Genomic DNA, 15,360 nt, shown 5'->3' on the forward strand with positions numbered 1-15,360 from the left:
GCCTTCACTTTTGAATATTTCAAGTCCTTGCTCAAGCGCCGCTGTATGGTCCTGACAGAAGCTCCTGCCACTATATCTGGATTTGCAACCTTAAGTTCTCTGGCAGTAAGGGTCGGATTGACTTCAATATCCCTGCCCAGCACTCTTAAACCCCTGTTACTAATGATACGTGGCCTCCCAGAACTTGTAGAAGCACGAGGTACTTCCTGGTCTCCATTGTCGTGGTATTTTTTCGAAATGCGCTGCACAGTTCGCTGGTTTACACCAATTTTCTTACTAATTTCGCCAGTTTTATAACCTTCACTGTGTAACTGCACAACTCGTACACGATTTTCAAATGAGGTATACCCTGTAGACATAGTACACTAGCGTACACACACACTTTCACAAGAAAATTCTGGAAGCGTGATCCAAAAAATCAGGCAGGTCACGATCGATGTCTACTGTTCATAAATCACTTAAGAACACTGACCGATAACTTTTGGTTACTTTTTCCCACGCTGTGAGTGAGACAAATGACTCAGTTGTGTTGCCAATTAGTCAGTTTCTCCCAGCCGATTTTTTCCCCATAGATATGGGGTCGCCTTATTCGCGGCAAAAAAAACTGTCGCGTTTTGAAACGCGACAATTATTTCGACGTGCAGTGTATACATATATATATATATAGATATATATAATATATAAGATAGAGTATAGAGAGGATATATAGTATATATATATAGTAGAATGAGATAGGATATGTATATAGAGGTATATATATGTATATAGATATATATCGATATGAGTAGATATTATATTGTTATAATATATATATATATATATATATATTATAGATGATAGATATATAATATATTAAAGTATAAGGTAGAATATATATGTAGAGAATATATTATGAGATATATAATAGATATAAGAGAATATAGAGAGTAAATAAGTATATAGGTATATATACATAGAGAGTATATATAGAGATATAGGGATATATAATAGATATATATATATATATATAAGATTAGATATATATAATTATGATAATATATTAAGAGAGGGAAAGGAATAGGTATACAATAGAAAAAAAAAATAATATATGATAGATATGTATGATATGTATAATACATACAGAAAATAGATAAATAAATAAAAAATATAGAAAAGAATATAATATATACAGGATCATATATCATACATCATATATATATATATATATCGATATAGGAATATATATTATGATAAGAATTATATATATATATTACATATATATTTATACATATATATAGACATATATATATACATATAGAGAGATATAGATACATATACATATAGATATATATAATAATATACGATAGATATAGATGAGATACATATATATATACATATATAGACAGATATATATATATATAGATACATATCCAATATATATATGGATATAGATACAATACATACATTAGAGAATACAGATATATATATATATATATATAGAGATAGATATACGAGATATATAACACAGTGATATACAATATATAGTATATATATATAGAGAGAGTATAGATATATATATATACTAGACAGATATATATAGATACATGATATATATATATATATACATATATATACATATAGATATACATGATGACAATATAGACCATAGTTAGATACATATAGAACAACTATATATCTATAGTAGAGCCTATATATAACATATAGACATACATATAACACATACAGAATATATATATTTAATAAATACACACTTACTATTATATATATATATAGATATATATAGACATAGATCAGTATGAGTATATATACATAGTACATATACATATATATACTTAGATATATACATATACATATAATATACAATATATATATATGTAGAGATATAATATATGATATCAGATATAATATATATGACATATATGATATATAGATATATATATAGAAAATATATGATAGAGATAGATATTATACATATAGTATACATATACACATAGACAGAAGATTAATATAGTATACATAACTATATATATAGATATAGAGATAGATATATATACTATATATATATATTATATATATAGTATAATATATATATATTAGATAGATATAGATACATATACATAGATATATATATACCATATACATATATATATATATATATATATATATATATATATATACTACATATATATATTATATATACATATACATATACTAGATACATATATATATATATTACTATATACATATACATAAATAAAGATATACATACATATTACACATACGTTCATGAGACGCGTTGTAAGCCAAAAATCGTCGAAGTCGGAACATCGTCAAAAAATCCTAAGAAAACCTTACTTTTAATGCTTTGTGTGCATTGAAAACTATGTAAACTGCATTCTTATTGCATTTTTCATCAAAAAAAAAACTTTAAATATGGATTATTTTGCATTTTTGGTGTCTTATTTCATCTGCCAGATCAGTGTTGTAGGCGTCGTAATCCTGGAAATAATCTCTGATGAATATAATTGAAAAGCGTCGTAACCTCGGAATGTCATAAGCCGAGACCGTCGTAACCGGGGACTGCTTGTACTATATATATATATATATATATATATATATATATATATATATATATATATATATATATATATATATATATATGTAGTATATATATATATATATATATATGTATATATATATATATATATATATATATATATATATATATATATATATATATATATATATATATATATATATACATATATATATATATATATATATATATATATATATATATATATATATATATATATATAGTACCTCAAGATACGAAATTAATCCGTTCCGAGGTGCCCTTCGTATCATGAGGTTTTCATATCTTGGACCACATTTTACATGTAAAATGGCTAATCCGTTCCTAGCCCTCCAAAAACACCCCAGTAAATTATATTTCCAGGCCTACAACACATGTTCTAGGGTTACGACGGCAAAGCACTGTATACATACTTGAGTAATATTCAACTGCATGTAATGTTCAACCCCATTTTTACTGCATATATTAGGACTTTAGCATATGTCCCTTAGCAATAAGTCTAGCCTATGTTAGCGGTTGCTACTGTAGCCTAGTCTATGATTCTGACATCTAAACCTAAGAAGCTAAAAGCTTAGAATATGCCAAAAAATGTATAAATAATCAGTATGTACTCATTTCAAATAATTACTAATTAATCATTAACTATAATACACAAAAAAAAAAAAAAACCTTCCAATCGATTGTTTACATTCCGCTCTTACGAGTACCGAACGAACGCCAAGCAATCACTTTTTCCTAGGACACAGCAAGCTATAAATTTTCATTAGTATCTCTCTTCAACTAATGAAACTACCAAACAGTATAATAACCATTCATTTCTATTCTTTATTCTATTTTTACCTAATGGAGATACCGAGTTACTGACAGCTATAATGAAACATATACGTAACGTAATATTAAAGCAGAAGAATTCTAAAAATTACGTATTTGTTGACAGTCTGATTTATTTTATATTTTATGATATCTAATTCACAATTTTTTTTATTAAATGTATTGCATGTACTCATTTCAAATAATTATTAAGTAACCATTAACTATAATAAACAAAACAAAAAAAAAGCTTCCAAACTTCTGTTCACATCCAGCACTTACGAGTATCGAACGATCGCCAAGCAATCACTATTCCTAGTACACAGTAAGCCGTAAATTTTCTTATCTCTCTTCAACTACTGAAACTACCAAACAGTATAATAACCATTCATTTCTGTTCTTTATTCTATCTTTACCTAATGTTTTTTTTTTATTAAACGTATTGCATGAATAAGTTTTTCAATTTACAGCATCCTTTTACCAATATAATACTTAAAGCACAAGGGGTAGATGCTGACCAATAGGAGAGCAGGATCTTATGGGGTGACTAGCATCAGGAACCAATGGGAGAGTGGGAGGATGGTGGTGAGTTTACTCAGTTGGCGGCGCGGGAGTTTTAAAATTGTTCTTGGTGGTCCGGGCGAATCTCGGGACTTTACAGCAACAACCTTTCGTATCTTGAAAACTTTTTGTATGTAAAGCTGTAAAATTTTTCGTATTTGCTTTCGTATCTCGAGTTTTTCTTAAGTTGAGCCTTTCGTATGTCGAGGTACCACTGTTTATATATATGTATATATATATGTATATGTATGGGCAGAAGTGTCTTGCCACTGGTATATGATAGTATGCGTCTGTAAGATCGATAGAGGTGGTGACGGCCCCACGGGGAAGTAAGGTCCGCACCTGCGAGATAGTCAGCATTTTGAACTTGTCGCAACGAATGAATAAGTTTAGACGGGACAAGTCTAGAATTATTCTTTGTTTGGTTGAGCCTTTCTTTGGCACGCTGAGCAAGCGACCTTGAAACTTTAAATGCCTGACTTTTGACACTACTCCTTTCTGAAGGAGCTCTTGGGCATACTCCATCAATTCCGACGTTGGTTGTTGATAGAAGGTCCTGGATGGAGGAGGACCTTTGGTCCAGCTCCACCCTAGTCCTTGGGACACAATGCTCTGTGCCCAATTGCTGAACCCCCATCTGTGACGATAAAGGAACAGCCTCCCTCCTACCTGAGGGTTCTCACTGACTTGGGGCAGGTCGAGACCCGCGCCCTCCTCGTAGGTGCTTCCCCCAGCTGGTTGCTCTTCCGCCATCTTTCTGGCGAAATGCACCCCTAACCCTGCTGCCCCTCCCGAACCTGTTTAAAGGTTGGAAAGCTTGGCCTTCGAACACTGGGTTGAAGGCCTGGAGACCGCAAAGGAGGTAGAAGCCTGGCCCTGAGGAGTCAACAGCAGAAATTGCTGTTGAGGCTGGGCCTTTGAGGTGGAGGGCTGTGCCACTTGAGAGACTGGCACTGTCTGCACTACCTGTTGTTGTTGGGTAGCCTGGAAAGGCTGGAATTTCCTCGGCTTTTTAGGCTTTCTAGCTGAGGAAGTTGACTCTGGCTTCCTTTTGCTTGAAAGGCCCCAACGAACCTTAAGACTCTGATTGAGTCTTGTTGCCTCATGCTGAACAGAGTTAACTATCGACTCTGGGAAAAGATCAGCACCCCAGATCGAAGCCGCCAGCAACTTGTTAGGTTCATGGCGGATGGTGGCTTCCTGCAAGACGTGTTTTCTACAGTTACATCTTGCCACAACAAAATCGTACAAGTCACATTGTACCGTATGGAGATGTGACTTGGCTATTAGCTTGAACAGGGTTCTTTACCATAGGTCATGGCCGACACCTCTGTCATAACCAGGGTATTGAGAGACCTCCCTAACCTGGTTCTAGCATCAAACTCAGCCTGGATAAGATTGTCCGGGAGCCTGGGGAGCCTTTCGCTGAATTGTGTTATAGCACAATCCGGCTTTAGCTTCCCTACCGTAAAGGTGGCTGGAAGATCTGACCAGAGGTCTTCCGTACCTGGGAGGAGGAGAGACGTGGGCTCCGTTTCCCGGAGCTGAGGCATTGGTTCGTCTCTCATTGCGGCCTGTAGAATTAACTCCGCCACTTTTGTGGTGAACGGAATGGGGGTCTCTCCGTCCACCACAAAAATGGTAAAGGCGCTCATGAAGGCTTGCATCCTGGTGTTGATGCATCTGATCCCGACCAAAGATTACTGTCTCTTTGGGGAGCTTATCCTCCCTCCTCATGGCTGCCTCCGTAAGGTGGGCGTAACTAATGAAGGGGGGTTGCAAGTCAGCTGGGTGGAACTCCAAGTCCTCAAGCCTTCGAGTACCACAATTCACCAACGTTAGCATCCCGTCCTTAAAGGGGGCATAGGACGAGATCCTCCAAGGATTGCTTGCCGTATAAGGAGGGAGGGTGTTGTAGTCCGGCATGGCCTGAGCAGCCACACCGGGCTGGGGGAGAACTGCCACTGGGTTCTCCCGGAGACCTGCAATCAGGTTCTCCTGACTGGCCAGCCTTTCCGAAATGTTCCGGATCGACTGGCCTGACTCCTCGAAAGAAGATGAGATGTGGGAAAGCATCTCTTGAAACTTATCTTGGACTAAGTTTCCAACTAGGCTCCCCATTTGCTGCATGATGTTTGCAGTGAAGGCCTCAGAGTCAAAGGAACTAGGTTCCTGCTTCTCCCTGGGAGTCTTAGGGCGCGTCCCTGTAGAGGTCGAAGGCTCAGGATCCGACAGGAGCTGAGCTTTGTCCCTCGAGGACTTGCCTCTGGACCCTTGAGAGTGAGAAGACGACGATCTTGGCTTCTCTGCTCCGGGATGGTGAGCCGGAGTCTTATGAGAAGCAGTGGGCGCTGTCTTCTTAGGCAGCGTCTTCTCAAGGGTCTTAGGTTCCCGCTTTCCCTTAACTTTAGGGATAGCTTGAGTGGACTTCGGTCTGACCGAAAGTTCACTCTCCGAAAATCCTTGGAAGGAAGAGGTAGAAGGGATAGTGGAAGAAGATCCAGAAGGACCCAAGGGAAGCCCTTGGGCCCCTAGCAAACCTGCCTCATCTAACATCCTACTTGCTTCCCCTACCGCCATGGGCTCGAGGTCCAAATTGAGAGTCGCCACGTTGTCTATAATTTCTGAGTTCCCCGGGTCTGCCAAGGCTTGAGCCACCTGGTGTTGGATGGTGGCGATATACGGGGCCGCCACTGCCGGGTCGACGTAGGAGGTCGGCTTCCTGCCAGGGAAGATCAGAGCAGCCTTCTTCTTGTCAAGGATGTAGGGCTGCCCCTTGGTGACGTTCCTCCCAAACCCGCCAACCCAGGCTTTCAAGGTGGTTGACGCGGCGTCCCTGACGGCTTGAGCAGCCTGTAAGAGAAGGTTAGTATAAATACTAAGCTAGGGAAACTAAAATTATATGTTTATATATAGATATATCACTTATTAGGACTGTATACATATAGGCCAAATCATATAACAGTGGTTCTCCGGACGGTACTTACTCTACAGGTAAACTGATGTACTAGATCATAACAAATGGAGCAACTCTCGTGGTGCCAGACCACTATGTCTCCGAAGTGAATAGCGCAGACAGCGTGGGTCCGGCAGACCTCGTGCCCACAGGGGTCCTGTAGGACAGCATTACATCCAGATTCCTGGCAATGGGTGGCCTGTAAGTGAACTGATACATGAGTATCGACACTGACTAATTGGACTAAGTCCAGGAAGTGATATATTATGACACCGGAGGATACCGGAGTAGTTGACATAGAGGTTAGCATAAGTGGTGGGTGTCCGATAGGGCTAGTAGAATAAGGAGAATCACCAAACCAGTTACCTGCCTATGTGCCGGAGCGAGGAGTACGAGGACAGCGGGGAGGAGCATGAGGAGGCTAATAAAAACTAATCGGGGGAGCGTAGCTGCGCCGTAACAAAAAACTTGCAGGCAGGTGGAGGACCCGGATGGTGGGCGGGAACTCCGCCAGCTTAGCGAAACATAATAACAAATAATAACAATACCAATAAGATGTAAACTAAGGCAATATATGAAAGGCGCATGCGGCGGAGCTTCTCTCAGTCACCACACCTAAGGACTGACCTTACAGACCTTACAGTTCGTTCAGGTTGCCCCAGGTCCCTCAGTGTGAGGCACCTCTAATGTCTACCAGAGTTGCTAGTACATCTTCCGGTATATTTTGCATCTTCCAATCTTGGATGGTCTGGGATGCAGTTTAGATATTTGTCGAGCTTATTCTTAAACACATCTACGCTCACTCCTGATATATTCCTCAGATGAGCTGGCAACGCATTGAATAGACGCTGCATTATCGATGCTGATGCGTAGTGGATTAATGTCCTGTGTGCTTTCCTTATTTTTCCTGGTATAGTTTTGGGCACTATTAATCTACCTCTGCTTGCTCTTTCTGATATTTTTAGTTCCATGATGTTTTCTGCTATTCCTTCTATCTGTTTCCATGCCTGAATTATCATGTAGCGTTCTCTTCTCCTTTATAGACTATATAATTTTAAGGATTGTAGTCTTTCCCAGTAGTCAAGGTCCTTAACTTCTTCTATTCTAGCTGTAAAGGACCTTTGTACACTCTCTATTTGTGCAATATCCTTTTGATAGTGTGGGTACCATATCTTATTGCAATATTCAAGTGGACTACGAACATATGTTTTATAAAGCATAATCATGTGTTCAGCTTTTCTTGTTTTGAAGTGCCGTAACAACATTCCCATTTTTGCCTTACATTTTGCCAAAAGAATTGCTATTTGATCATTGCATAACATGTTCCTATTCATCATCACACCAAGGTCTTTAACTGCTTCCTTATTTGTGATTGTCTCATTATTAGGTCCCCTATATGCATATAGCTTTCCTTCTCTGTCTCCATAATTTATTGATTCAAATTTATCAGAGTTCAATACCATCCTATTTACCTCTGCCCAATCATATACTTTGTTAAGGTCTCTTTGTAGAGCGTTCCTATCTTCATCACAAGTAATTTCTCTACTTATTCTTGTGTCATCAGCGAAACTACTCACTACCGAATCCTTAACATTACTGTCTATGTCTTCAATCTTAATAACAAACAGTATTGCAGCTAACACCGTACCTTGTGGCACACCGGATATTACCTTGGCTTCATCCGATTTCTCATCGTTTGCAATAACTATCTGTTTTCTGTTGTGTAAAAATTCTTTTAACCATCTTCCTACTTTATCCACGATATTGTGTTTTCTAATTTTCTTCGCTAATATATTATGGTCTACTTTGTCAAAAGCTTTTGCAAAGTCTAGATAAACCACATCTGTTTCATTTCCGCTTTTCATATTTTTGAATATGTTCGCACGGTGGACTAATAATTGGGTTTGTGGTACTTTTTCCGGGTACGAAACCATGTTGTCCTATATTAAACAAATTATTTTTTATTAAATGTTTCATAATATTTTTCTTCATTACCCCCTTTCATACACTTTCATAATATGTGATGTTAGACTCACAGGCCTATAATTACTTGCTTCTAGTAATTATAGGGGACCCACCGCCGGAGTGGTGGGGGAGGGTGGTGACTCGGGGTGAGAGAGAGCTGATCGGGACCCGAGGAGGTCCGAGCGCGGCCGAGCTGGGTGGCCAGCCGAGCCCGCGCATGGGAGACCCCCCCCCCCCTGGTACCGAGGGGTGAGAGCGGTAAGGGCTGAGTCAGCCTCGGATGTCCCCCTGCTAACTCCCGTATCCCCCCCGTGTAGAGGGGGAAGAAGGGAGGGAGCTTGGATGGTTGCCATTGGCAATGTGAGCAAGTGGTACTCCCCCCCCCTCCTCCTTAGGGGAGGGAAGGAAGCGTGGGGACATAGCCGGGTGGCTCATGGCGATCGCCTGGCTCGCCGTGAACGTGGTAGGACCACGTGGTAAGACAGGCCAGGCGGTCTGAGGTGGCCTAGGCTACCTCCAACCGTCTCAAGCATGCACAAATAGCCTAATACAACACGGGGAAGAGAAGATAAACAAACAGATAGAGAGAAAGCAACGTCCAGGAGAAGCTAGGCTAGCCGACCCAGAAGGGAGGGGCGCCTAACAACTCGGGAGCTGGCCTCTGCCAATACGTAGGAACGGAGGGCGGCGGCCAGGGTGGCAGGACTAAAGGAAAGGACTGATGTCCTAAAGGAGCCTAAACAGACCTAAACAGAGGAACATGCATGCATGAACACTGAGCTAAGGGTGATGTAGGCTACGAGCTCAACCGAGCTAGAAATCCCCGTGAGCCAGTAAAGCGCGACGTAAAATCTTGTACAATGCACAAAATGTAGGTATATATACTGCTAAATTCAAGCTACCACGGTATGGGAGACCGAAGAAGCATGAAATAATGAAACACGTGGGGCGAGCCACCTGAGACGACTCTATAACCATGCCGAGGAGGGCGCCGTCTTAAAACCTAAATAAAAACGGTTTAACGGACCCTGGCTGGCTAAAATTAAGTGAAACACTTTAGCAGTACTTAACTTAGCTGCGGCGATGGCTTGAAGTTCCATGGTAATAGGATAAATCCAAAAAGCGAGCACAAAAACACAGCAAGAAAAAACATGTGCGTGCAAGATGGTGCTAACGGAAAAGATGACCGCTAGAGGCGCTCGTGATGGCGTGGGGAGCGCTAGTAGTAGTAGTAGCTGGTGCCGGCCTTGTGTCGGCCCTCTCAAGTAGGGGGATTTTGTAGAAGGATGGATCTAAATGATAAGAGACCCGTGGTAGTGGTTTCACTCGATCCAGAAACCATACCGACACCTTTTTATATAAGGTGAGCGAGTCAGAATACTCTTACATTCCATTTTAGTTTTTTCTTAGTAATATTTACCTTAGAAATGTGTGCTAAAAGGACATTTCACGAAGCTACATGGGCTGAGCCCAGAAATTGCAGTTATAAGTAGGTCATCAAGAAGAGTCACCTTGGGTGACTTTTGTAGGGATAGTCCAAGGGATTTGTTCTGAAATGTGAATTAAAACTGGAACAAAGTTTCATAGCTAAATAATAAGACCCAAAGGAACCGATGGAAATTAAGAAGCAGACAGAAATACAGTTGGGCCTGAAAGATACTATAAAGAACCTTCAGTACTATTTATAAGTGTAAAACTAAATACATTCCCATGTTTACCTTTCCATCTTAGTGATTATATTTCTCTTCCCATTTTGTTCCTTCATTTTTTGAATATAGATTACTGTGCAATCCTTATTGTTATTAAGTATGCTTAGTGTATTACCTCGATTAGTATCTAAGATTTCTAAAATAGCTATATATATGTATATATATATATATATATATATATATATATATATACAGTGGTCCCCCCATATTCGCGGGGGATGCGTACCAGACCCCCCCGTGAATAGTTAGAATCCGCGAATGTTTGGAACCCCTATGACAATGCTAAAACAGAGTATTTTGTTAGTTAAAACTCAGAAAAACCCACTAAAAATGTTCATACTTGGGTTTTTAATAGTTTTATCACAAAAAGTGCATTTTATGATGAAATTCATCAAAAAAATTTGTGGATATTATCATAGAAAATACCGCGAATGCGTGAATTTTCCGCGAATAATGCAGGGAAACGTTCCCCAGAGAAATCCGCGAATGTGTGAGTCCGCGAATCTGGAGAACGCGAATACGGGGTCCACTGTATATGTATGTGTGTATATATATATATATAATATATATATATATATATATATATATATATATATATATATATATATATATATATATATATAATACACACACACACATACATACATACATACATACATACATACAGTGGACCCCCCGTATTCCCGTTCTCCAGATTCGTGGGCTCACACATTCGCGGATTTCTCTCGGGAACGTTTCCCCGCATGATTCCTGGAAAATTTGCACATTCGCAGTATTTTTCTATGAGAAATATCCACTAAGTCCTTTTTTTTTTTTTTATCAATTTCATGATAAAATGCACTGTTTGTGATAAAACTATTAAAAAAAACCAAGTATGAACATTTTTTGTGGGTTTTTCTTGAGTTTTAACTAACAAAATAGGCTGTTATTAGCATTTTTATAGGGGTTCCAAACATTTGCGGGTGCTTACTATAAACTGGGGGGTCTGGTACGCATCTCCCGCGAATACGGGGGGACCACTGTCTCTCTCTCTTCTCTCTCTCTCTCTCTCTCTCTCTCTCTCTCTCTCTCTCTCTCTCTCTCTCTCTTATATATTTATATATTATAATATATATATATATATATATATATGTATAATAATAATATATATATATTGTATATATATATGTATATATGTATATAATATAAATATATATATGTATATATATATATATATATATGTATACAAATATATATATATATATATAAATATATAGAAATATATCTATATATATATATATATATATATATATATATATATATATATATATTTAATTATTATATATATAATTTATTATTTATATACATATATATATATATATGTATATGTATATACATGTATATATATATTTTATATATATGTATATATATATACATATATATAGTATATATATATATATAATATTTATATATATATATATATATATATATATATTTATTATTTATTTTAAGGGTGCTTCTGTTGCATTATTTTCAGGAAGAAGAGCTCAAGTCAGCTATATTAGTGGTCCTAGCTAACAAGCAAGATATGGAAGGAGCTATGACAGTTGCTGAAGTCCATTCAGCGCTAGGTTTGGATGCATTAAGGACAAGAACTTTCCAGATTTTCAAAACATCAGCTATTAAGGGTGAAGGGCTTGACCAGTCTATGGATTGGTTAGCCAATGCTCTTGCCACCAGAAAATGAGATTTGGTTGCTATTTAATTGAGGCTTGGTGGAGAAGTTAGTGTAGAGAGGTTGTCGACTCTTGCTCCTCATATGATTCCAAACTTTGCCAAGATAACTAATGTGTCTTGTAGATATAGTTGTATTATCCTCCCCTGGAAACATTTTGAAGGCTGTTTTCTAGCCTGGAATTTAAATTTAATGGTGATAGTTTGGGATTTATTTGACAAGCAAGGATAAAAATGTGGTTTTCACTGTTTAATACAGTATATTTGTAAGTGAATTCATACAGGCTTATGGAGCTTGTATATGAATGTGATTTTATATTTGCTGTATGTGACTGCTGTATTTTGTCTTGTATTTTTACCACGTAAAAAGTAGAATGGATGAATGAGTAATTTGCCATGAAAATATTTTTTCAAAGAAAACCTGTGGAGTCAGTGGTGTGTCTTGAAGGAAAATCATCTTAGAATTATGTAAATCCTATTTAAGGCATCTTTCTTTGATAAATAAGTTTAAATGTTTCACTTTCTCATACTACTTATCTCTGTAAATTATAATCCTTTAGCAGTGGTACAATGATTCACGTTCAAAAAGAAATTTGTTATACTTTACTAAAAACTTTGGAGTCTTGCGGAAAGTTTTTTGAAAGCTTGCAATTATCATTCAATACAAGTTGTGTGCTATTATTCACAGTTTTCAAAATAATAGTTTGATATGCATTTCTCTTTGACATGTTAGCTGTATCTTGAATGGTATGTGATTTTTTCATGTACAGTATCCCTCAACTTCTATATACTGTACGACTAGATTAATATTACAAAAGTGAAGAGTTTGTGGAAGAATATTGTAAGACTTAAGTCAGCATTTTCAATGAGTTTCTATTATGATGCTGTGAGAAATTTTGTAATTAACTATTGTCTTGATATATAGAAAACTTTCATTCAGGAATGATGGAATTGATGCCCAAAAATTTTTGCTATTCAGATAAAAAATTAAATAACTCCTTGAAGTGGCCTTTTATGAGGTCAAGTTCTCATTACCTTACTGAGATACAATAATACTATTACCCATTATGAGGTCAAGTTCTCTTTACCTTACTGAGATACAATAATACTATTACCTATTCTGAGATACAGTAATATTAGCAAAGGACAAAGTTGAATAATTTTTTTTAATTATATCAACGAATGTAACCCATTTTTTTTCCATATGTAGCATTAGACTTCCAGATTATTAGTTGATCACAGTAGACAGGTAGAGTTTCTTTGAAGTCAATGCAGTATGTATTTTTAAACTACAGATTTTTCAAAAAACTTAGTCATTAGTGTTAATCCATCCTTGTCAGTTTTCAAAGTATCATACTAAATGTTGCCCCTTCCTCTGCACCCATGCAACCAACTGGAAATTAGTGGCACAAATGTATGATTGTGGAGGTTATAATGAAAAAAAATTGGTTATTATCATTCAACATTGTATTTTGTTATTTCAGAATTATAAATTTTTTCATTTATGATACCATCCATATGAAGTTAGGTCTATTGTTTCAAGTTTCTTTTTCTTGTAGTTAAAAAGTATGATTGTACGCTGTACTCAAATATTTATTAAAAGGGTTTTGTGATCCTTATTATTATTCAAATGTGAACAGGTTGCAAATTCACACTTCACTGTTCATTAATTTCAATCTTAATTTTTCTCAAAGGGTTACTTCTCTCTTGACTGAATGAATATCTAATAAAAGTGAAACTTATATTCTTTTTTTAATAATCCTTTCATTATTGTGCATTTTAGTAGCAATAATAAATCATTCAGGACACATTTTTAAATAACATTGCTATTTGTGGAATCCCTTGAAATTTCCCCATGATTATAAGTCATTTTACAAGCGGTATTTTACCATAATCTGTTCCATTGGATCTTATAACTGGGTAAATACAAAGCTTAATGGCAGGGGCGTAACTCATGGGTGTGGGGGGACGTGTCCCTCTCCCCCAAAATAATATGGTTAAATATCACGCTCCTACGAAGACAGAGCAAGGAATATTGAATTGCTACCCCTTAAAAACAGTGTTCTGAAGTTTTCTTTGAACCTCTGAAGAAATTTTATATAAGTTTGAAATATTTATTATTCAGTTAACTAATAATTTATTTAGGAAAATGAAAGATTACTTTCTGTACATTTTTTTTTCTCAAATGCCAAACGTTTCATTGTTTGAGGCAGTTGACAATGCCAGAGAACAACTGCAGTCTGTTCGGACTAATGCAGCTTTTCATGACATTTTTTGTCATGCTGAAGAGAAGTGCAATGAGCTGCAATTGGAATCATTAACTTTGCCAAGGGGATGAAAAGTTCCAAAAATGTAAGATTCTACACCTACAACTGAGCATATCCCTGCAGCAGAAGAAGAATACTATAGAGCTGATTTCTTTCAGGTCATTGACAGTGCTATGCTGAATCTGGAAGAGTACTTCGCATCAACAGGTTTATTGAGGTACAAAAAACTGTGTGACTCGCTGCTCACTGATGCTGTTGACACTGACAGAGTCAAAAAATACCCAAAGCTTGTTGGCTTTTGCCACATGTAGAAAAGTTGCTGAGAATAGGCATGATCTCACCAGCCAACTCCTGTTCAGCAGAGTGTTCCTTTTCTGTTTTACGAAGACTTAAGACATACTTGAGATCTTTATGACATAGATGCGACTCAACCATACACTCCTTTGTAATATACTGTATACAGCAAGATCACCCGACAAGCTTGGATGGCATCACCACAGCCAGAGAATTCATAGCTCAATCCAATGAGACTTGACAAAATATATTTGGCAACTTCTTAACTCCATGTATTGTTTCTTTTTTTTATGTTAGAAAGGAAGACAAAAGTCTTGACTGCCTGTATATGAGGCTTCTGGAGGTAAAGGGGCGACATCGCCAAAACCTGATTTTGAGTAAAGTGCGTTCAAAGCTGAACTATAAATACAGGACATTTCTCTTGATTTACTACATCCATGTTTATATGTATTTTACTTGTCTTGCCTAGCCATAAACAAAAAACAATGT

The 15,360-nt window shown here is 37.0% G+C and overlaps 1 protein-coding gene across 2 annotated transcripts in view; it reads left to right on the forward strand.

The window, feature by feature from the left end:
- LOC135216317 (ADP-ribosylation factor-like protein 1) overlaps positions 1–14,054 on the forward strand; it is a 178,920-nt gene extending 164,866 nt beyond the window's left edge. For both annotated transcript variants that reach the window (XM_064251488.1, XM_064251489.1), the window contains exon 4: positions 12,114–14,054. In XM_064251488.1, coding sequence (XP_064107558.1) covers positions 12,114–12,323 — 210 coding nt within the window. In that variant the 3' untranslated portion in view covers positions 12,324–14,054. The remainder of the gene's footprint in view (positions 1–12,113) is intronic.
- The last annotated feature ends 1,306 nt before the right edge of the window (positions 14,055–15,360 follow it).

Source organism: Macrobrachium nipponense, chromosome 6 (genome assembly GCF_015104395.2).
Source record: "Macrobrachium nipponense isolate FS-2020 chromosome 6, ASM1510439v2, whole genome shotgun sequence".
NCBI lineage: Eukaryota > Metazoa > Arthropoda > Malacostraca > Decapoda > Palaemonidae > Macrobrachium > Macrobrachium nipponense.